Here is a 23,556-nt window from a genome sequence, read left to right as displayed (position 1 = left end):
TCTTTTCAATAGGACAACTGAAAAAGAAGCATTGAAACCGGTCCTAAAGTAGTGTAGGATAGCTGTTGTCTTGCCTGCTAGTTAATTGGAACCTTTTTTACAAGCACGTTTTACATCTAAAAAGACACACCTTACGGATTTTTTTTTTCTTTTTTCTTTTGTCAGTGTAATATATAAAGTTGATTTTCCTGAAAGTGTGTTTCTGTAGTTTGTTACGTTTCAACATAAAGTAACTCTTGTCTGAAATTGTATTTGTTGGTATTTTCGACGCAGAAAGACCATGTCACTAAAGTGTCTTTGGCTTGTTTCTGCATTGTTGAGTCTAGTTTATTCTTATTACAGGCACGAAGTCATGGTTTTTTTTAATTGTGTTTGTGTTCATTGCTGCACATGTCATTTAAACATTTAGTGTGCTGTTGTACTAATCTTATTTGATATTATGAAAATTGGTAACATATTAGTGTTACATGGGTGTTGATATCATGTCAGGATTTACCACCTATCTTCTTACCACCTATCTTCTTTACCACATCTTCTTGTATGTATGTACAGCTTTAGAAGTTGAATTCTGTTCTTTGTAATGTTTTGCTACATATGGTAAGCCAAGACTAAAATGTGATGTCTATTTTGCAAATTAGAGCTTAACCACTCAAAAAAAAAGTTTCTAGATCTTCCTATACACACCCTCCCCAGCCTTAAAAGGCTTAAGAGGGAAAATTTAATTGAAATAGTATTGGTTGCATGGTTTGTCTTCCTCTGATGTCTAATTGCTTATCTACAGGTCTTCCATCAGGTACAAGTGATGTCGTCAAAAGCCCTTTCCAGATGCTTCGACAGCAAATCAGTCTCACAGAAATAATGAATACCAGCCGTTCAGATGCCTCTCAGTTTTTAGAAGATACAGAGGATACGGGGCTACAGGAGCACACAGATGAGAACTGCCTTTACTGTGTCTGTATTCAAATACTGGGATATCAGCCTAACAACAAAGTGAACTCTTCATATAGTCGTTCAGGTTAGTGTGGGGACGTGTGATAGAACTAAATGAAAATAATGGCTTTTGTTAATTTTTAAAATTGATTAATCTGTAAGGTTTTTTTTTCTTACTGACCTTTAAATTAATTCTCCGTGATAAGCTCACTGTGCAAAAGCAGTGGTATTTCTACGGTCATTTCCGGCTTTTTGATTTCTGCTGGTGTTAGTATGTCTAGGTGCAAACGTTGTGGTTTGTGGGTTTTTTTGGTTTGTTTGTTTTTTTAAAATCTTCCTCAGAGCTTATCAAAATATAAAATCTGAAGCCATAGTTAGTACTTGAAGTCCATGTCCTGAAAACTGATACTTGCTGGGAAACTAATGAAAAGTCTGACTTCAAAGCAAGTCTGTACCATGAAGCAAAAGAAAGGAGATCTGGGGAGTCTGAAGTTGAGCAGTAATTTCTGGGTTTTGGTCACTTTTCTTCGTATTTTGAGATTCAGATCAGACTCAGAATTACTTTTTTCTGGCCTTCTCTACAGAGCTTGCCGTTACATGCCTTTTTGCAATGTCTGTAATAACAAGATAATCCAGTCATGGATGCTTAGTAGGAATTGTCATCGTTTTACAACGGTGTTGCACATTCAGTTAGTAACACATAAAGAGTACTGTTGGCAAGGGGGATGATGTACGAAATGTGAGGAATAGCCCGAAGAGCTGAGTTGGAACTTGAATTTGGTATCGAGAAGAGATGGATGGCAAACAAAATCCCAGTTGTACCCTTCCAGTACCATAAAGAGATTACAGGTGCAGCAGAGCACACAGCCAGGGGAGGCCACAAACACATTTTGTAGGAATAGAAATTCTCCTTGAAGGTAAGGGGAATCTCTTTGCAGTGTGACCTGATCTCATTTTGAGGTCAGCTGTTCTCTGAGCCATGGGTTGAACTAGGTGGTCTCCACAAGTCCCTTCAGACCCATATTTTCCATGGTTCTGTCGACTGCGCAACAATTAAAAGTTTCAGTTTTATGTTCATCATCTAAATGCTAAAGTCCGTGGATAGTGAAACCCTGCAGAAGAATCTTACTTGCCACGTCTTTCCACCGACGAACCCAGAGCCCTTTTTGTGACACCTGTGATAACTGTATGAGCAAAAAAGTTATGGGTATGCAAGAGCGTCTTTATCACGTTATGTGACATAGAGCACGGACAGAAGAGCTCTATGTGTTATTACAATTTTTAGACAGATTCTGTCGGTGTCAAAAGGATTTGATTACTTTCATTCAAATATTTTAAGATTTTTTTTTAAATCATTTTTAGACATTTTGAGTATGATTTGTCTAAAATCCAACATCTAGTTTCCAGTTGGTGTATATTCACAGTACATAGTGCATCGGTGTCTTGTGTGCTTAGGATTTTTGAAAAATAAGAAGAGCATTTAAAGTGAGGAAAAGTGTGAATAATAAAGATGCATCATCTTATTTATGTCAGATTTTTCAGACATTCCATATACTGACTGGTGTGGGCAGACCATACACAATCACTTAGATGTGCATTCCTCCAAATTTTCTGGAATTTCAGGCTGTAGTGATGCAGTATCCCATGGTTCAGCTGGCAGCACCAAGAGTACAGAGCTTGTATTAGGTAAGTTTGAAAGCCTTATGATTAGTAGAGCTATAACTCTTAAAGTATTTTTTAGCTATTGTGGAAAAATAATATTTTATTTATACGTACTGAAACAAAGTAATGCTTATTTCCATTATTATTAAAAAAAAAAAATCTGCCTTTGGATGATTTAATCAGTATACAGGAAGGTAGTTGTGTTGTCCAGGGTTATCGCAAATGGAAGAATATACTTTTAAACTCTTCTCCTTTTGCTGTAAGGCATTTCCACAGGTTATTAGTAGCTCTGTGTCTGTCATTATAAGCAAACTGATTGCCTTTATTTTAAATAAAATAAAATACAATTTCTGTAAGGAGAAAGACATTTCTTTTCTAGGCTTGTATTTTACATTTTGAATTATAGGTTTTTATGAAGCACCTCGTTGCTAACTTCTCCAGTATCTGATAGAAATGGAATAGGTAATCACTCGCTCAGTTTGCGACATGATTTACTGGTAGAGAGAGCACTATAGTTGAATCGTGCATATTTTTCCATTTATTAAATGGTAGCTTACCTTTTTAAAATATTTCCATGTTAAAATTCCTGGAAACTAATTTTTTAAGTTTTAATTTCAGTGGAAATACTTGTTGGTAGTTCAGAATACATACATAAATGTGTGTCTCTGTGTGTTTATGGAATGCTAAAACAAACTTATGTGGAATAAGATTAGCATGATCAAAGACTATTCTGTTTAAACTCCGTACTGTTTAATTTGTTTTTTCCAGGGGTAAAATCAATCCCAGATGACACACCAGTGTGCAGAATACTTCTGCGGAAAGAAGTCTTACGTTTAGTAATCAATTTGAGTAGTTCAGTAGGAACTAAAGGCCATGAAACTGGACTCCTGACGTAAGTTAAATACATTTCAGACGTTTTGGAACATTTAGTTTTGTGTAGTGTCTAAGATCTCTGATAGTGATTAAACTTATTTCTGACTTCTCACAAAATTGTCAAGCAGATGTTATTGTGGGTTACTGGGAATAACTGAATATAATGTAAAAGCTAAGGAATGAATTTTATTTTTCGGTTTTTGCTCTGTCTTTGATTTCTTACTCTTCCTCAGTCTTTTTAAAATCAGTAATTCAACTGTAGTGATATTTCATTACATACCCTGTATATCATTCCTCTTTAAAGAAAGAAACAATTATTTTTAGTTATATTTGTCAAATAAATATGTATCAGATAAGCAGAATAACCAAGTGAAAGTACCTTCTTGAGTAACACAAATCTACTTTGAGTAAGCATACAACTACTGGAATTAATTTGTAGAAAAATGATATTAAAATATAGGAATATAAACTGACAGATCATATATTGCAATAAAACCTGTATGTTTCTGGGCTAGTGCCAGCAGAAACTGTCAATGCAACTGCTAAATGAAAATGCAGAAATGCTCATTTAAGTGTTAAAAATGCTTACAGCTAATTAACTTAGCTTTTCCATATTTTTTATTACTATTGTACATGTGGATGCCAATTCTTTGGTATACTGTTTTCTTTGTACATTTATTATTTTAAGACTAGGTGGTCTCAGTGATTCTCTACTAACTTTCAAATTATATGTTCTGTTTCATCTCATTAATATAGATTTCTTCAAGTTTGGAACAAAATAATGCTGTCTGTTCTGATTTTCTTGGTTTGTCAGATCCAGAATTAATAATACCTGTTACTAAAGAGTTCTAATCTGACAATCAAAATCTAATAGAGCAGTTTTTAAAATTATGGAAATCTCTTCAAGACTTATAAAATTTTGGGTTTTTTTCCTTTTCTGTTTTTCAGAATTAAGGAGAAATATCCCCAAGCATTTGATGACATTTGCCTTTACTCTGAGGTGTCCTATTTGTTAGCACATTGTACATTTCGACTTCCATCTAGAAGGTTCATTCAGGAGCTATTCCAAGATGTACAGTTCTTACAAGTAAGTGCAGGGTTCAGATGCGTTGGATGCACCAAAATGTGCCATCTGGGTGCAGGTTTCTTGTTCTGAATAAAAGATGTTTTCAGATATGTCTTAAAGGAAACCACTTTATCATGACTCTCCAGCAAAATCTGTGACGTTAATATTTTGTCTGTCTTTTTCTTTTAGATGCATGAAGAAGCAGAGGCTATTTTAGCAACACCCACAAAACAGCCAGTAATCGATACATCAGCTGAATCCTGACCTCTGTCTTGTGCTGTTTGTTGCATATAGACTTTCTGAAATCTTCAGACAACCTCTGACTGGATGAAAAGCTTGGAGCATCATCTTCCAGACCATTCCAGAAGCTACTGGTACCTGAAGACTGAACCGAAACTTTTCCTTCCTCAACCAATTACTACCCTTGTCTTTTGAGCCCTTTGGGGATTTATTAAACATTACCATAGTTTTAATAATAGTAATTACCAGTATATGCAAGAGCCGAGCACTGAACACCTCCACAAGTTTTCATTTCATTTTCTACCATAAATTAAAAAAAAACAGGACAATGTGCAGAGACATCTTCTTTGATTGACTTCCAACTCTGTTGCAGAGAAGCAGAACGATACCTTGTTTTTTAACCCCTGGATACCAAGAACAGGGGAGATGAGGGTGCGTTCTGTTGCCAGCAATGGGGAGCCGCGCTGTAATTGCGGACACCAAGGGGATTAATGTCAGCCCTTCTCTGTTGGGTTTTGTACTGTTTATAACACTACTTGGGGGTTTGTAACTTCAGACAGAAAGAAAAGCCTCTGTCAATCTGAGGTTTCCTTTAAGTTATTTTAGTATTGCTATAGTTGTAAGTCATTTTATTAGCAGTCTCTCCAATTTCATTACATTTATGTACATGTATCTTACCTGAAGCAGTTAAGGATTTTCACTACAGTTTGATTTTAAAAATAACAAATCATTTAAACTTAAAATGCTGAAATCAGATAGTTTTCCCTGAATTATATGCATGTGTTTGCAGTTTCTACACTCATGCTCATATTACAAGTGTTGGTCTTACTCTTAACTAAAATCCTTTAAAAAGCATGATTTGTATCAGATAAATGAATATTGTATAAACTAAACTTAAAGACATTTAATCATTGCAGCTTTTGTGAGAAGACATAATATGAGTGTTTTCCAAGTTCCATAGAAACAGCCTTTTATAAAAACAAAGGTTTATTTGAATTTTCAATGGATGAGTGATCAAGCATCATAGTACTAATATTTGTAGTGAAAAGCCTTAAGTACCAAATTTTGGAGCAGCAGTACTTATAATTTTATATTGGTGTTTAAGACTTGTTGCAAAAGTTAAATGATACAGTGACTGTTAATGACTGAAATAGTTGCTTCTATCACGTTACTAGTGAGGTTTTGAAATTAATGAGTGTAAGCTTAAAAAAAAAAAAAGGCAAGAATCCCTGTCACTTTCATAATGGAGCTAAAGATTCAGAAGCCTTTATACAAAGGTAATATAAATATATGCAAATGTGTATATACAGTAGCATGGCCACCTTTGTTAGAATGCCTGTAATAGAAGGGGTTACCCTTTGATTTTGATATAGGTGAATAATTCAGCTGGACTGTACTAAGTAGAACGTATTTTTATCCATTCACTTCTACCATTTTTTATAATTGTGAGATTAATACTTAAGTGAAGATAAGTGAAATTTATCCTTATGCTCGTAATTCTGTTCATACTAGCTACGCTACTGGGGATTTCAATAAGTAGTCCTGTGAACAGTAAAACACGATTCCTAGTGAAATGTAGAATTTATTTGTTCTTATTGGAAGTTTAATCTTGCCACATAAGCACTGCTTCGCAGCTATCACTTCACTGAGTTCTTACGTGCACTGCATACCACCAGGTTCTGGTAAAGCAGATTGTAAGTTGCTGCTCGTAGTCAAATTTTAGTTCCCAAGATTATCTTTTTGTGAGTTCCCACTGAAAGAAGGAGCAAAAAGAAACTGATTCAACTCTTCTACGGTCAGTGACACAAGTAATATATCCGTGTGTCGAGGCATATTTGAAATGCTCTGAAAACATACCACACCAATAACTATTAGACTTCTCTCGTCATAAGAAATAAATGTTCTCTAAACCAAAATGTCAATCACAGTAGACCAAATAGTGGTGTAAACTCCAAAGGAAATAATGTAGTTTTTCCAAAAATGGGGATAGCATATCTTATACAGTAGTTTCAAACACTACCTCAGTTAGGCTGGAGTATAAGAGATTTGTTTGAATAACTAGATGGGGTTATATCAAACAACTCCATGTTATTTTCTGCAGTTAAAGCAAAATAAACAAGTTTTGTCACCTGTATTTAAAAAGAACCCTTTGTTTATTTGTTACCTGCTTAACCGATAGCACTTAATGTAGAAAGAACCATAGGAAGGCCTCTGATTATAAAAGGGTAAGCAAAAGCAGTGTCAATATACTTTTGAAAGAATTGCCATCCTGAAATGCTTATGTGTTCTGAAGCACTCGCTTGTTTGGGGATCTGTGGCAGCAGAAACTTTGATGTACAAATTATAGCTGCAAATTCAGTTACAAAACATTATTTTTCTTCTGAAAGTGTATGAGTGTCAGTAGATTTCAACAAGTATGCATCAAGGATGTAAAGTCTGTACTGTATATAACATACAACATTTCTAGAATTAATTTACATATTTACACATTAAGCTCACATGACTTTCATTTTAATTGACAAATGAAGGGATGCTGTTATTGAAGGAAGTTGATATTGGCCTAGTTATAAACTGTGAATGTCTAATTCTATAGATTTTTTTGAAAAGATCCCTTTCAAGGTTCTTGTTTTGAAGTTTTGTTGGCTTCAGGATAAGACTTCAAAAGAAAACAGTAGTAAATAAAAACTGTGTTTATATTAACCTGAATAAAGATTCTTTCCACTTTAGCTAGAAGAGTTTGCAAGGGAAGCTGACAGACCACCTGCTTTGTATTTTTCCAATCCAAATGGTTGGTGATACTATCAAATAAATGGTAAAGCTAAATGACAAAGCATACAGCGTTCGCTTACACTATATACAAATACACTGTGGTTGCTGTGGCAAAGAAAACTCCTGAGTAATTCAGTGTGCTTACACAAAATACGCAGCTCTGAGGCGAGAGCCTTTGTGGGAAGGAAAGGCTGGCTGTGAAACCAACTGCATTTAGTCTAGTAGGGTGGCTGTTTGGTGTTCTTAGGCTGGTTTCACAGTTGGTGGAATGGCAGAGCCCATTCCAAAGGGTAGAGAGCCAGCCAGAGGGCTCCCGGTGACTTCCCTGGGGCCCTGTGTTTCTCCATGGAGTGGGGAGGAGGAGGACAAAGCTGGGAGCTGCCAGTGTCCTGGAGAGAGGGGCCTTCTCAGCTGCCTGAGATCAGAGGTGCTGAATGCTCCCAGCTCTCTTGGACATGGCTTGGAGCTGGACATGATGAGGCTCTGAGATGCCTCATTTGAATGCTGGGCCCTTGACATGTTGTGCTTAAAACAGTCACTTTTCCTTGTCTGACAGTTATTTGACGTGACGTATGTACCCTAAATGCACTCTTATTAGGTTTTATTACGTTTTCCCAAGACACAATGAAGTCCCAAAGTATGTGGTCATTTAGGGCACAGTGCCTTGCCACACAGAGGTAAGATGCCCTTATAAATATTTCTAAAAAGGCAGCAGTGAGAATCTCACTCCTCTTTTTGTCATTTTGTTTTGAAACCTATGTAGTGGACTTGAACAAGTGAGTTGTAATTTGCAGTGAGAGACTGAAAAAACCTACAGCACCTTTACCAGGTGCCCGAAGAGAAAGGTAGCTATTTGAGAAATGGGTAAAAATTGAAGCCTAGTGAGAGATGAAAGAATTGTTGCCTCTTCTCAGTCTGTGTCCTGGTCTTGGTATTCGGCTTTTTGGACAGCTGGAAGCTGGTGTAACCTTGTAAGTGAAGGAGAGCTCAGGCTGAGCAGTCACAGTGGAGGAATTCTCGCCAGGCTCTGGAGCATCTCTGAGGTCTCTGTTCACCTCCTGGCAGGGCTTGTGCACAAGTTCTCTTGCTCAGAGCTTCCCTGGAGCCAGCTGAAAGCAAGTCCCATTAACACTTCTAGTCTCATGTGCCTATTAGAGGTATACTAGCTGAGAGTAAAATCTGAAAACTGTAAAAAACCTTTGGGAACATGCTACAAGTCCCCAGCTCCTTGGTTTCTGTGTAACTCTTGATTGTTCCCTGGATAGTTTTGCATTCAACAGATTTGTATGTTCAGTAAAGTACGTGGATTTTCTTTAGACTGTTTTTCGAACAGATGGGCAATAATGCCACAGCATGCAGAAATTGCACATTTTGCTTGAGTTGCTTTGTACACTATTTTATTTGAGACATGTAATTTATGCCAAAAAGTGTAACATGCCATTTTGTCCCTGCATAGAGTGTTTTAGCACAAGATGCAATGTCTTAGGGGGAAAAAGGCAGACATTTTGTAGATTTTATTTAAAAACTCTTCCAATTCTGGGCTGTCAGCATCCCTAAAACTGCATTATCCAAATTAATCATTCTGAGGAGGGAGGGGATCAAGGAAAAAATCTCAAGACTTATTCTCCATATCCCATGTGGTCTTTTTTTATTTAGTAATACGCTGCTACATATTTGGAGGTTCTAGTGTTTGTAGGTCACTGAACAGACATTGAAATCTGATTTATATTGTATACCTGTAACATAAAAAGAAAAAGTATTTATATATTTTCCATAAGAATATTGCATTGAGCTGTGTATAATTTAAGCAGAGGCGTGTCCCAGAATGGTATTGCCCACCTTGATTTTTTTCGTGTGTATGTTTCTTTTTTTTCTTCTTTCCTTTTTTTTTCTTCTTCTTTCTTTCTTTTTTTTTTTCTTTTTATGGTATAGTATGTACCATTCCTGTCAATGGGCATTAAAAGCCTCCTGAAGCATAATCTTATCAAAGGGATGCATTGTTAATAAAACGTACTTAAACTTCTTACAGTTGTTCTGGTCTCATATGTACCCCTTAGCACTAGAAATGGGTTGGAATTTTATTTATATCAGTAAGTTACTCATTAAATAGAACAACCTGAAGCCTCCCAAATCAACATTTGTCAAAATTATAGTTTACATGCTTTGTAAGGTGTCTTATGTAATAGAAGGGGACTCTAGTAGTTTGTACACCATTTTTATTTTAAAATTTCAGCATATTGATACTGAGAATCATTTTCCAGTGTGTGGTGGCTTATGTATTAGCACTTCAGCAACAGCTGTGAAAGTTAAATTATAAACAACAGACAGAAGTTTACCGTTTTGAACTCATTCAACCATTAATGCAAGACAGATGTCTTAAAAATATAAAAATTATACATACTTCTCCACCTATGCAAAAATACTTTTCTAATCTTTATTTCTAGTTGTAGTGCCCGGGCTGTACATTTGGGCACGAAAATATTATCCTGTTTGAAAATCCTGTTGTTGTGTTTTTAAGCAGAGGTGGTTTCACGGAACAGCCACCATCAAGGCCAGCAAGCAGAAAGGTTTGTGGGTGGAGAGGACCCAACTTCTCATCCCCTCTCCAAGGCACCTGGGGCATGCTGAAGTGTTGCCTCGCTTCCAGATAAAGAAGTTTCATCAGTGCATGATCTCCCCAGGAAAGACCAAGGGAGGGAGTCCCAACAGGCCACTGTGTCTCACCGCACCATCAGGATGCCCCCCAGCCAACACACCCCTGTTCTTGGGCTGAATTACAGTGGCCAAACCCCAGTGACAGCAGCTTTCTCAAAAGTGGGAATTTGTTACAGCTGCCCCCTCTGGCATAAGGAACTGCAGCGTGTTGAAACTTACAATGTTTTGTGGGACTTTTTTGTCTGATTTTTGTATCAGAATTCCTTAGATGCATAACTCTCGATTTTGGATACTTTTAAAAAATTTTTAACTAGACCTTTTTTTGAAATGCACAGCTAGGTAGTTTTATTTCAGTAATGGCAAAACAGCTTTCTTTTCTTTATTAGCTTTTTTTTCCAGCAGTAATGCTTTTAAACTACACAAGTACATATGACATGATGAAACACTTGGAGAAGGAAATGTTCTAAGCTGTAAAGATAACTGGTATCAAACTTCCGAATTCACTGTAACTTGAAGAAGAATAATGTAAAGGGAGGAAAAACCTCTGGGATGTCTTCATCGAATAGGAGCAGCCTCATGTCTGACTTCCCTGCTCTCCGTCAAACTGCAGTACAGCTACATGTGAGCAGCTGTGTTTCATTACTCTGCTGGCTGAAAGACAGCAACTGGATTTTTTTTTTCCTATTTAAGTAAACTTGTGTGCAACCGACACGTGAACACAGCACAGTGTGCGTTGACTGAATGCCATCCAGTTAGCCATCTGTGTGCTTGTAGCTTTTTTTTGTACCTCACCTTCACCTGCCTCAAGACTTCTCCATGTTGACAGCCAAAGCATCTCAGCCAAAGTCTACATAAGGTGTTGGTTTCCCTGTTGTAACACAGCTCATGGACATTACAACAATATCTACAAGCAACAGTATAAAACCTAGATGTGGTTCAGTATCAAAACTCATTTCTGCCTGCAGCTGCTTCGTTTTTAGGAAGTGTGATTAGCTAGTTAAAACTGTGTTTTAACAAATGAGCTGAAGATCAAATTGTAAAAAACACTTGATTTTTTTTTTTTTCCTTTTGAGAACTGATTATTGGGTGCTCTAAGTTCAATGCTCCAATTTGTGAAAGATTCCAAACAGCAGCATAATTTGGCGAAACTAAAGGGCTCCTTTTGCACCAAGGAGGTTAATCTGAGACTTTCAGATACAATTCCAACTATTCTGCTCCATTACAAAAGTACATTTTTTAAAAATCAAAATGGAAGACCAAATTCATAGCTACCTACCATAGGGATTCTGAGTGTTACAATAAAAATCTATGTTACTCAACTCATCTTTCTGCAAATATTGCAAGACAAAAAGTATGGTTGCAAGAGGAATGTCTTGGCTGAGTTTTGAAATCACAGCAATGCCTTTCATCTCTAGCTGAAGGAAGTTTGTGTGGTTTGTTTGGGTTCTTTTATAATACATGCACAAGTTATGTTGGAAGATTTAGCTGTTACGCAGCCTGAATATGATGTTCTTCACAAATGTGTCCAATTACTGAGCCTGCCTACGTGGTTGTTCAGGGCTTGCTATACAAGTGCAGAGGTTAATGCCAGATGTTAAGTTCATGTACCCAAGCGGAGAGATGGTGCCATGGTAACACCTCTGCAAACAGCTGTCCTGCTGGAAAAACAGTTATTTTCTACTTGACTCCCTACATTTCTTGGCTTAGTTAAGATGATTTTGTTTAGGACTCCAAAGGGTCATTCTTCCAGGCAGAGAAGGCAGAAGTGCAGGGAACCCCAGTTACCAGAAATGGGAGTGGCAGCCCACTAACAAGGTCCTGAACTATAAAGATCTGTTTCCTATGGTCATTTACCCACCAAGTGCGGAAGACAGATGAAATAAAAGCAGGAAGATCATTGGATTTTGGTGCACACAGTAACACTCCGGGCAAAGTTCCTTCTAATCTTCCAGTAATGCACCACACTGAATGCAGGTAGCCCCTCCGTGTTGATTCCTTATGTCATTTGAGAAAGAGAAAACACAACCCACCACCCTCCCAATATTACTGTGCTAAGGCAGACTCTGAAGTTGCCTAGTGTTTGTATACTGGCCAGGAGTGACCAAGGCAGGTAGAATGCTGCAAGTGAAATATACCTACCTGCTTGTTTAACTTGCTGCTCTAATTTATGAATATTTTTTTAATCTTTTCAAAATACAGTAGTTCTTTGCATCGGGCTATGAGACACTGCTATGATCGAACCTCCTACATAATAAAGATCACGAAACAGGCTGTACATCTTATAAAATGCCTGTAACTTGTGATGAAACCATAGGACCCATCATTCCATTGCAAAAGTCAGTATTTTTAGTACTAGCCCTGAAGCAAGGGCTCTGAAGCATTAACAGAAGCTGGGCTAGTGAAAGCCTTTGTGAAAAAAGAGAAGTTGTGGTTTTAGAAATTCTCATATACATTGTGTAACATGAACACTGGATGGACTTCATGGAAAAGAGTACATCAAAGCCTTCTCCCTAGGCAGTGCACATCTGTTTGTGAAATATACCTCAGACTGGTCTTTCTGCCAGGTGTTTCTCTGGGTGTTGAGGCAGCATCTTCATTAAAAATATCAAAGTAGTAGTGTGGCTGGTACAACACTACTGATAGTTCTGGCTTGCCTGTCTCTAGTGTCTCCGGTATTTGATAGGGACAAGATTCATCTGCAAAATGAGAAGAATAAGCAAAATTTTCAAACCAAGTGTGAGTCTGATGTGTAGGTGTGTGTGTAAAGGCTCTCTCTTCATTTTCATTAGGATAAATCCAGGAAGAATTGTGATCAGTCTTTGCTTCTGTTGGTGCTGAAGACAACTGGCTCCATGGATGCAGTTCCTGGGTTTCAGCCTTATTGTCCACTGCTAGCATGTCAGGAATGCAGTCACTTATTTTCAATACTTTCTCAGAACCATTCTACAAGAGAAGCATAAAACCAAAAAAAATTTCTCAATGAAAGAAGCCCAAAGTAAAGGGAAGTGATTACTTAAAGCACTTCTAATATGGTCTTATAAATTCTTTTAATTTGGATTTTTCAAAGAACTGAACAGAATTTGAAGGAAAACAGGTACAGAACATTCAATAGAAGGTGTATTTTATGTGGAATTTATAAGACTGTTATTTAGAGATTTCTTTTTTAAGTAAGATCAACATGACTATATTTGAAGAAGGAATCATATCCCTCTAAAGACTTTGCCAAGTTTCTGATGTGTGCAGTCAGTCTGAACCACTAGCAACTGGGAGGCAGCAGCACAGGCTGTCAGGTTGAACATCTCTCTCTGGTGCCCCTGTTCTGTGCGCACCAGCAGCAAAAACAACAGCAGCCCCACAGGCGCCCACCCTCATTTTGCAACCCCCTTGCAGACAGCATGGCGGCAGCAGCAGCTCCCTGGTCAAAGGGCCTGCAGGAGGAGGTGAAGGACTTTTGCTGGTCCCTTCCTCCTAGACAGATGCCCCTGCACCCTCCCAAGGGGCAGCCAGTGCATCACCACTGTGCTCCACAGCAAAGGAGCATGTGGGGCAGGAGGAGTGTACAAGTAACAGTCCGCAGGCTGCAGCAAAATGTGGTATTGTCTGGTCTGTTGTGTTCAGATGGTGCTGGGTTTTGAACAGCAGTAATCCTGGAAGAATTGCCTACTGTATGAAAAGATTTAATTTATTCTCCAATTATGCTTTGAATTTTTGCAGTAACAGGCTGCAGAGTGTACACTGATCACTCAGAGTCACGTGAGCATGAAAAGGAGAATTTTCTACTAAATGATGAAAAATTATTTTAATTTCTGAATGAGCGTCACTCATTTTTAAATGTAGTCAATACAACAAAAATATTTTTCTGATACTTTACTGATCAAAGAACAGAAAAATTAAACATACTAGGTTTTTGGTGGTCTTACCTTAAACTCTTTGAAAGACAGCACTTTGCTCTTATTAGGGCTAGGTATTACAGGACAGCAGCACTCCTTCACCCTGAAAATACAAAAACAAAATAAAATAGGTTTTTCTGTTCTCTCATCAAAAAGAAAAAAAAAATATCAGCAGAAGCCACACGTAGATGTGTACAGAAACAGCAGCAGATGATGAGTGTTTCAGAAATGCCACAAGCCAAATACAACATCCACAGAGCCAGACAGCCAAAGGAAAAAAATGAATGAGGCCTTACAACAGGCTGGAAGCAACAAGCTGCAGCTGTGGTTTGTGAATTACGCTGGGTACATTCTCTGTCTACAACAGAAAAATGCATTATAATAACTTACCAATTCAATTTCCAGCGGCATATAGCTGCTACTAGTGATGGAACTATCACTAGCAAGACTAGAAGGTACAGCATGTTTGCTGTAAAAGAAAAATACTTTAAAAATTTGTTTTCAACTTTGAACCTGTTGAAGTCAATATAGCCTGAGTTTCTGGGACAAAAAATAACATCAAAACACATGGAATACATGCCACTAACTCAGCAGTAAAACTGTGTGCTTGGTGATTGCAGGATAGTTATGCTGGAAGTTCTGGTATACAGCTGTAAATCTTTGGACCTTGATTTCCTTTACCGAAATTGAATTATTACTAGATTGCTTTTAATTTGCCCTCATGTTGGCATCTTAACTACAAGGGTAAATTTCCAAAAGTTAAGACAATTATAACCTCACTCAACTATTTATGTTAGGTTTTCTCTCAGGTCCCCAAAGACAAATTTTTATCATGAGGTATTGACAGAACAGCTGTACCTCCAACATGGATGGACTATAGCAAGACAGACACTACACAAGTGTTCATGCTCTCCTAGGATTTATGGTGACATAAGAATCTCGTTATTTCTTTCTGGTTGGAAAGTGCAGCCTTGGGCTACATTTTTCATGAACAGTTGAGGCACAGGGGGAGCAGTGGTTAGCACTCACTTTCCCCCCTGCCCTACGCCAGTGAGTTTGTGTGTGCCCACCACACACCACAGCAGAGAATGGGTACATGTTACGTTCTCCTTTTATCTTTTCTGGGCCAGTTAAAGCCCCATTTTGGTTCCCTGCATGGCTGTACAAATGCCTGTGCCTGCGCAAGAGGAGGCTGGAACACAAGAGCTGGAACACAGGTGCAAGAGGCAGAACCATGAGGTACCATGAGGGTTTAGACACTGTTCTGCTAGTTAGCCTAAAACATGAAGTCTTCTTGCATGAGCCAATTCTTCACTCTTTCTACCTCTCACTCTCCACCTCCACCCCCAAGAAATTTTTCAAAACCAGGCATCTGTGATTTGGATCGTAAGTTTCACAACCATGCCTACTGAGAAGTATTTTCATGGGAACAGAACTACAAGCGATTTCCTCTTCTGCTTTGATGATCAAATCCACCGAGTTGGCAAACTACAATGCTCAAGCCAACAACCTTTTCCTATTGACATACAAAGGGGTTAACTTGACAATGGATTTAAAGACTGATGAGAATATGAATCAACATTAAAAGTTCAAGAGTCCATACAGAAATCACCTGTTTGCACACAGGTCTGTAGTTTTCGCCATATCAGAAAACCAGTTAAATCCTAATGCAATTCTTCATACATCCTAGCAAACAGGACTCACTAGTCATGCAAATATGCACATAATAAGCTACTTCCCAGAAAGATGTAAGACTTAAACAGGATGTAGAATTATTTTCATTCTAAAATAAAAACCATACCTACTTAAAATTATCAAAAGATCATGTTGGTATGCACGTTTTGTTTCTCAATTGGGTCCTTTCTCAAATGTGTGCTGCTGTGGCAAATGCACTCAACTCCTCCCCAAGCCAAACCAGCATCAGTTTGGTCCAGGCTCCAGAGGAGGGAAGGGCCTGAGCCGCAGCCAGGCCAATAACTCCTTCCAGGAGACTCACAGGGAAACAGAACTGCACACTGGACACTGGTAACTTGTGGGTGCAGGGAGTCTTGTGCATACTTTTCCTACTGTGCAATTTGACTATGAGTTATCAACTTCATTCTATAAATACGACAGCCTGGATGAGCCCACTTTGAGCTCTCCCTGCTAAATAAGTGAGCTGTATTACAGTGGTTTTATTACTCACAGGTCAGTGGATGAGCCCAATTCAAGTTAAATATTAATCATTTAGCTTAAGTAGATGCATACTAAATGTAATTAATTTTTTAGAGGTATAAAGTTGTATGATTTTCAGTATATTCTTTGTTTCATGTTCCTTAGTAAGCTGGATTTGTTAAAATTTTAAGCTGTAAAGTTCTGCTCATACTTACGAAAAGCAACTACAAACTACACTGAACACTTACATGGCTTATTTTTCACTTTGCTGAGAAGAAAGGATTTATTCAGACAAAACAGTATCTGCAAGGTTATGGACAATAAACAATGTCTACAGCTGAACAAAACAATGGCCCATGTGGAATCAGAGAAAAAGATCCAATGAGAAGCAAGAAGACCTCAAATTTAAATATTGCTATTGGACTGAATCATTGTATGAATGGTTTGTAAAGATATAGAAGTCTATGGTTTTCTATGCTCGGTTGGACCTCTGTGCTGGTACCCAGATCAAGCCAGCCCTCCTGCTATTCTACTGCATTAAAATGTCTTTTTTTTTTTTTTTCCTGAGAATTTTGTTTCCTGAAAGTCTGCTCTGCATACAGTTACGGACCTTGCCTGAAAGTTTGCCTCTGGAACTTTAAACATAGGCTCCAGAGTGAACGGTTATCGGGGAGGAAAGACGCCTGAAAGTTTGCTTCGTAAACGGACACAGGCGCCTGGAAAGAAGGTGAGCATCATTTGGCTTGGCATATTTCCCCCATGCAGTAAATAACAGGGTGAACCTGCCACTGAACTCTTTTAAGTCGTGCTTCTCTTTAAGAAAACTAAACATTGTTCTGCAGCAAGCAGAACCTTATATTACTCCCCGTGACAGCTGCATTGATTTAAATGTTTTCCCTTGAGAAAGGAAGATGATTCTAACCTCTGAAATCATCTCATCCTTCTGCCAGAAGACAAATTTTCCACAGCAAATACTCACAGTTGAATGGTGTATCTATGTATATGAAGTTCACAATGGGAGTCTCTCCTCCACCTGTATATGCTTTAACTGCTAGTTTGTATTTTGTGTTTGACAAGAGGTGTTCCACAGTGTATCTCTTTTCTTCTGGGTTTTCAATTGTGTATTTACATAGCACTGAATTATCTAAAATGAAACATATAAGACAGCATCACAGAATCATTTGGGTTGGAAGGAACATTAAAGACCACCTCACTCCAGCTCCCCTGCCATGGGTCAGGACACTTTCCACTAGACCAGGCTGCCCAAAGTCCAACCTGGCCTTGAGCACTGCCAGGGATGGGGCATCTGCAGCTTCTTTGGGCAGCCTGTTCCAGTGCCTCACCACTCCCACAGAAATAAAATGTCTTCCTTACATATAATCTAAATCTCCCTTCATTTAGTTTAAAACTGTTACCCCTTTTCTTATCACTATAGCTTCTGGTAAAAAAATCTCTCTGCATCTTTCTTATAAGCCCCCTTTAAACATGAAAGGTTTCAGTAAGGTCTCCCCAAAATCTTACAAATCAGCTTACAAATCAGACCACTGAAATGACAGACCAGTTGCAAACCACTTTCTTTGTAATTTGCACACTTTCTTCTGAGAAGGATGATGCATCCTGACTCATTACCACCGGGCTGAACTTACATGCTTTCTCACTGCACTGTCAACAGCATTGCCCATCCTCTGGCAGGTCACCTAATAACTTGTTGCCAAAAGCTGCAACTGTTTATTTTAGAGGTTTTTAAAAGAGTCATTTGGGTTTTGCCGTTTCCTTTTTCTCCAGAATCGCTTAGCCCTTAAGCTGAGTTCAAGTTCTTTGAAGATAATTGAAAGCAAGAAATGTCTGCCTAAAAAAAAAAAAAAGTATTTTGCCTCCTTGCTATTGTGCAACTTCCAGACCCCAGAGAGAAAAGGGTTAGGTTATTCCTTCTCGGTCACACCCCTTGTCTGCTAGCTCAGACAAACTGGGAAGGAGGAAGTCTTCAATTTAAACCTTTTGAAGTCTAACTGGGATTACTTGCAGAATTATGGTACTTCTATGGTTAGTTTAGTTCTGACAGAACCTTGTACATAAGCCTCCTTCAGTCCAAACTAAGCTTTTTAGCTTAGTACTAATCTAATCAGCAGGACGATCTGACACAGGGCATGACCCAACTGGAAGAAGAGGCAGGGGAAAAAAATATCCTTAAACATACTGGAAACATCTGAAGATTATAATGGAACAAAGTCATCTGGAGCAGTTTTGAGTGCGGACCAGGACAATCAGACACAAAGGATTAAATGTGGCTTTGTGCCACCCCACAGCTCAGTTCTGCTGAAGGAACTCCACTGTAGAGCACAGCCACAAATACTTTCACTAGAAAAGAATTTAAACACGGAATTTACACAGTCCTCCAATTGTGAAAGAAATAAATCATATCCCATCTGTTTTGAAAATACCCCAAATTCTAGTAAAACTAACACACTTCCTGTGACTCTCATCCAAGTAGACCACAAACAGATGTTTTCAAAATTCATCCTGAACTCTGATCACAAGAGGCAGAAACTTGACTCCACCTTAGAGTAATGCAAGAATCCTTTCTGGATCTTACACTGGAGTTAAAAGGAGCTATGGACAATGGGACAGGGGCTATAAATCTGTATAAAGCCACAACCCACTTCTACCCGTTAGCACTTCAAGCATGAGAGGGGAATCAAAACCAGCAGGTGTTGAAATCTGTGTATTGCCTAATGAGCCAATTTGCCTGTCTACTGTGAACTTTCTAGGAAGCTGCAATATCAGCAACCCCCACTAAGTCTTCTACCTATATCAACAACACAACTTTCTAAATCCCAGAGCTCAGTTACCTGGAAGAACATGCTTTTTGGATCCTTGCAAACTGCAGACCTCTTGTATAGGTGACACGTAAACATGGTAGCCTCTTACAAAACCAGACTGTGACTCATTTGTGGGATAAGAATCCCAAGATAATGTCACTGCATTGAAAGTCAGTTCAACTTTTTCCACCTTAGGGTCAAACAGAGGAGCTGAAAGAAAGGAAACTAAAGTTAAACTTGCCATTATACTTCAAGAATGTTTATCTTCTCACTTGAAAAATGTGTAAATTCCCATGTGGTATTTCTGTTTACATCTTGGTTTTACTTAAAAGCTGAACAAAGCCAAACCAAAACTGTCGACTTCACAGAGCCTTCACACAGTCCACAGTGACTTCTAATCACAGCTTTGTTTAGCTGTTCTAATTAACATGGACTGAATTATCTCTACCCCGTCAGTGCACTAGTCAAATATCCTTGATGTAGGGCCATGTACATTGTTGTATGACTTTTAAATGCTTCACTGCTGATACAGAAAGAAGATGGCAAGTACATTTTTATCTAGTTGCAGGAGGAAGGCTATGGAATTCTTCTGTTTGTGACAGATGAATTTAGCAAATACACAAACCCTAAACATGCTGCCAACTTACGTAGCTCCCTGAGATAACCAGTCTTCTTCTTCAGTAAGGAGACTCTATTACCAACAGATCCATAGATGTGGAAGTTGTATCTCACCCCTGGAACAAAAGCAGCTAGAAAATAGTGGAATCGATTAGAAAAATAGGTTGTGGTTTGTCTTTTGCTTTTGCTTTTACTTAATTGCTTTCTACAAAGGTCTATAATGCATTAGAAATCTTTTTTATGTGCTATTGTGCTATTAAAGCCACTGAAGGAGACACAGACTAAAATTATGCATCTTAGGATGCATAATTTGAATTGTATGTATTTATTCTGTCTGAAAGAGAGAATTGAGGGGGTGCTTGAATACATTTTTGTTGCTCTAGAGTATTCAAGATGAGTGCTCAATATACTGAAGGCATCAAAGAGCAAGATAATTTAATTTCTGTTCCCGGCACTGGCAAAGGTCATGTTTCAGACCATTTAATGCAGATACATCAGGATTCCATGTTATTGTCACTGCCATCCACTCACATTTGGATTAACCAACTGCAACCCACTGAAGAACTGGACAACATTTTTTCCATGTGTGACCACACTTTTCTCAGTGAGGAAGCAGGTTCCTATGCATATGTATGAATTGAAGTGCAGTTCCTCTATTGCATATTTAAATGCATTCAGTCAAATTTTGTTCAAACATGCTTTATTCCAAAGTGAGCCCTCAGCTCAAGAGACCCAAGGAAGACTATATTCTTGCAGCTTTGGAAGCATATCAGAGCAACTTTCACACAGTCAGAAAGGACTTAGGTCTACTGGCCACCACTGGGACAAAAACACAACTGGTCTTAAGGAAGGACAGATGCTGAGACACATTATTTGTGGCACACTGTCAGCACTAAACTCTCACTATGCAGTGGGTGTTAAATTGCCCAAATCTAAACTTCTGACCCATGTTACAGACAAGGCAAATCTCCATTTTGCATCTGTCCCGCTGAAAGATTTTTAACTCCTTCATTAACCTAGTCATTCTCCTTAACGATATTTCTACAAACTACTCAGAAGAGTGTTTTTCTAAAATACTATGCTGACTTCCAAGATTTAATGGTGCTGGCACATTTGTGGTGTCTAATTCATTTGCTAGGCAAAACACGATGACACATGCCTTTGAAGAATTACACCTGCACTACACAGACTTCAATATTCCACAGGATCTGTTTTCTAAATTCAATTCATGTCCACAGCATAAATGATTTCTGCACAGACATCACAAAGAAAAGCTGTTAGGCTTTCACCTGAGTTGATCAGAGCACTGGAGGTGTTGGGCCTGAATCTCTTCCACTGCAAATCACAAGGCTGCAACGTCGGAAAGTTACACCAATCGATAATGTAACTGTCATACATATGTCTGGGCTCCCAGGAAATAAAAATGCCATCATCTGTACCATTAATCTGTTCTTCTTGAAGCTCTGAACCACTGAGCTCTTCTTCAGTGCCTGGGAACAAACAAAACAGTCTCTATTACTTTCCTGCATGAGACCTCAGATGAAGACCAATATAGTTTCTATCCTAAGCTATTAAAACAATAATAAAATAGTTGTATTCCCTCACTATAAAGATGTATGGGCACTTTCACATGCTGAAAGCTGATCTCTTTGTATGCTGAATCTGACAGCTCAAAAAACATCCAGTAATTATGACTGTATGTTAATAAAAATATCTCAACTGCAGAAACCTTGAGTCATAAGCAGAAAGTTGCACGAGGTTAATCACACACAAAGAGATCCCTGGCTGCACCTTCATGGTACCCGCCAGAGGTCTGAAGTCCTAGTTTAAGGCTAAATGTGTTTTGCTCTGTGGATGCTCTCCGTGGAAAACAGACTTTGTTATAGGCAATGGATCGAGGCATTTAATAGACATAGAGTTACCACCCTATATGCAAAAACACAGCAATAATTTCCAGATAGCAGTGATGTGCAACAACAGGCCAGGCTAATTGGTTCCCCCAAGGTGATAAATTCTCACTCCATTTACAATAGGTGGAAACAAAACTCTCATAATGGGTGTCTAAGTTTAACTGAAAATACTTCCACTGTTACCTGTACCTCTAGGGATGATCAATACTGAAGGAAGTGAATAATTAACATCATTCTTTGCCATGATACTGACTCTGTAGGAATGATTATCAATAGAAATCCTTGTGCTATTGCAGGCTGATGAAAAGGACATGCGTTCAAGCTTAGAGCCACCTTCTTCTTTTTCCCAGGTTACTTCATATGAAATACTTCCTCCATTTGCTCGAAAACCTGGTGCTTGCTGAGGAAAAAATTATGTGAGTAGACACCAATTACTCAGTAGATTTTGGTGAAAATATATGAGAGAAGCAATTAGAACTTTAAACAACCAATTGGATGTACTATTTCTGTTAGAGTATAAATATTTGTTTCCAAACATGCATATACATACTGGTTGAAATGGAAAAAGAAATCTCAGTAGTGGGATTTGTCATGTTATAATGCTTAGAAAAACAGATGTATAAGTCTGAAGTGCCAGGACGGCATACCATCATACAGCTACATACATTCTGAAATATGTTATATGTAACATTTGTCTTAGATTTTTAAAATACATTTTCATACTGAATTGTTATTAAGTGCACACAAACTTGTTAAAGTTCACGGGAGAAGTTTCCAGCTCCTTTTTGAAGGGTTTTGCTTCCATTTCTGTACTCATGTCTCACCTTCCAGAACAAGGTCACATTCCGCCCCCCCTGAACTTGTGTTATTTCTCTCCAAATGTCCAGTTTCCCTGATGGAGCTGCAATAAATAAAACAAAACAAAAATGCTCTAGGTGCACAAAGGGTAAACTGTTTAATTGCTTCCTCTCATTTGAAGAAATCTCACCCCCAAAAGCTCTCTTTCCCCATCATTCCTGGGTCTTGCCAAAATACCCTTTAACTTCTTGCTCCCTTCATTCTTTCTTTTTTTTTTTTTTTTTTTTCTGAATGAGTGTCTGGTTCGTTTCCCTAGAAAAGTCTTTCTTTGCTTGCAGTTCCCAGGTGCTTGTTCCCACCTCTGCACAGTTCCTCCAGCACTTGTAGAACACTGTGACTCAGTCTGTTCATCCTCCCAGTCATCTGCATTTCCCACTGCACTGGATGAAATGGCAGAGATTGGCAGGTAGGATGAGAGCTGTTTAACAAGCCGCCTTCCCAGAGTTCACTTAGCGTGCTTCTAATTTTATGCATGCAACAGGCCTCTGCTTTAGCTACATGGCAGAAGAGTAGCAAGCAGCAAACAGGTGGGCCTTCTTGATAGGCTAGACATACTTGCTTCCATTGTTCTGATGGTTTGGGCTTCACTCCATTCACTCCACCTCCAGAAATGCTGAGCTGCCGCACAGTGTACTCTAGCTGTGTATTCAGTGTATGGCTGCAGTCCACTCAGGGTGATGCTGGCATAATGGAGGTGTGAGTCTGAGCTATTATGCTGCAAGACACAAAAAATCAACAGTCAGAGCTCAGTTCAACCTAATTAGCAAGAGATTTTTGTCTGAAAAAAATAGTTCTTCCTCTAGATCCTGTGACAGCCAGTTAAGTTTGAATTGGAAAAGATAACCACGGAACAACAGAAAAGAAATTTTAAAAGCACAAGACCCAAAGCCTGGGAGATCCAAAAAGAGGTCTGCAAGCTCTCTCTGTGTAACTGTCTGAGTAGGAGTCACTAACAGCCTGCCAAATCACTACTCTTTACATCAAGGAGGGAATTTAGTGTGATCTTACCCTCACCGAGTCTGGGTCTCTTACTCAGTTCATGTAAGCAGAATGCTGTTCCAGCTCTATGCACAGCAACTACAGCTCCCTTTTCTTCCCATTTTTTCCCCAGC

The 23,556-nt window shown here is 38.5% G+C and overlaps 2 protein-coding genes and 1 long non-coding RNA gene across 8 annotated transcripts in view; 2 read left to right on the top strand and 1 right to left on the bottom strand.

Moving 5' to 3' along the window:
• The window catches only part of RICTOR (RPTOR independent companion of MTOR complex 2), an 84,728-nt gene extending 77,124 nt beyond the window's left edge, over positions 1-7,604 (top strand). The window contains exons 34-38 of one of the 2 annotated variants that reach the window (XM_065047598.1): positions 782-1,015; positions 2,464-2,616; positions 3,361-3,484; positions 4,414-4,552; positions 4,721-7,604. In XM_065047598.1, the coding sequence (XP_064903670.1) occupies positions 782-1,015; positions 2,464-2,616; positions 3,361-3,484; positions 4,414-4,552; positions 4,721-4,795 (725 nt within the window). In that variant the 3' untranslated portion in view covers positions 4,796-7,604. The remainder of the gene's footprint in view (positions 1-781; positions 1,016-2,463; positions 2,617-3,360; positions 3,485-4,413; positions 4,553-4,720) is intronic. The other variant, XM_065047599.1, reaches the window with a different exon arrangement.
• A 3,231-nt stretch (positions 7,605-10,835) lies between these two features.
• Positions 10,836-23,556, bottom strand: part of LOC102086673 (oncostatin-M-specific receptor subunit beta) — a 35,984-nt gene continuing 23,263 nt past the window's right edge. For 3 of the 5 annotated variants that reach the window (XM_005508023.3, XM_021295338.2, XM_021295337.2), the window contains 10 exons: positions 23,000-23,159; positions 22,411-22,487; positions 21,770-21,986; positions 20,966-21,166; positions 19,706-19,807; positions 19,089-19,268; positions 17,219-17,383; positions 14,476-14,554; positions 14,116-14,188; positions 12,474-13,138 (listed from right to left, as the gene is read on the bottom strand). In XM_005508023.3, coding sequence (XP_005508080.1) covers positions 12,692-13,138; positions 14,116-14,188; positions 14,476-14,554; positions 17,219-17,383; positions 19,089-19,268; positions 19,706-19,807; positions 20,966-21,166; positions 21,770-21,986; positions 22,411-22,487; positions 23,000-23,159 — 1,701 coding nt within the window. In that variant the 3' untranslated portion in view covers positions 12,474-12,691. Of the gene's footprint in view, positions 13,139-14,115; positions 14,189-14,475; positions 14,555-17,218; positions 17,384-19,088; positions 19,269-19,705; positions 19,808-20,965; positions 21,167-21,769; positions 21,987-22,410; positions 22,488-22,999; positions 23,160-23,556 lie in introns of all 5 variants that reach the window. The other 2 variants (XM_021295336.2, XM_065047600.1) reach the window with 2 other exon arrangements.
• LOC110362995 (uncharacterized) lies at positions 16,829-22,850 on the top strand. The gene is made up of 3 exons (XR_002420789.2): positions 16,829-16,966; positions 21,937-22,002; positions 22,723-22,850. It is a non-coding gene; the product is annotated as an uncharacterized LOC110362995 (long non-coding RNA).

Source organism: Columba livia, chromosome Z, assembly GCF_036013475.1.
Source record: "Columba livia isolate bColLiv1 breed racing homer chromosome Z, bColLiv1.pat.W.v2, whole genome shotgun sequence".
NCBI lineage: Eukaryota > Metazoa > Chordata > Aves > Columbiformes > Columbidae > Columba > Columba livia.
The sequence above is the reverse complement of the archived record's forward strand: the minus strand, read 5'-3'. Positions and strand labels throughout refer to the sequence as shown.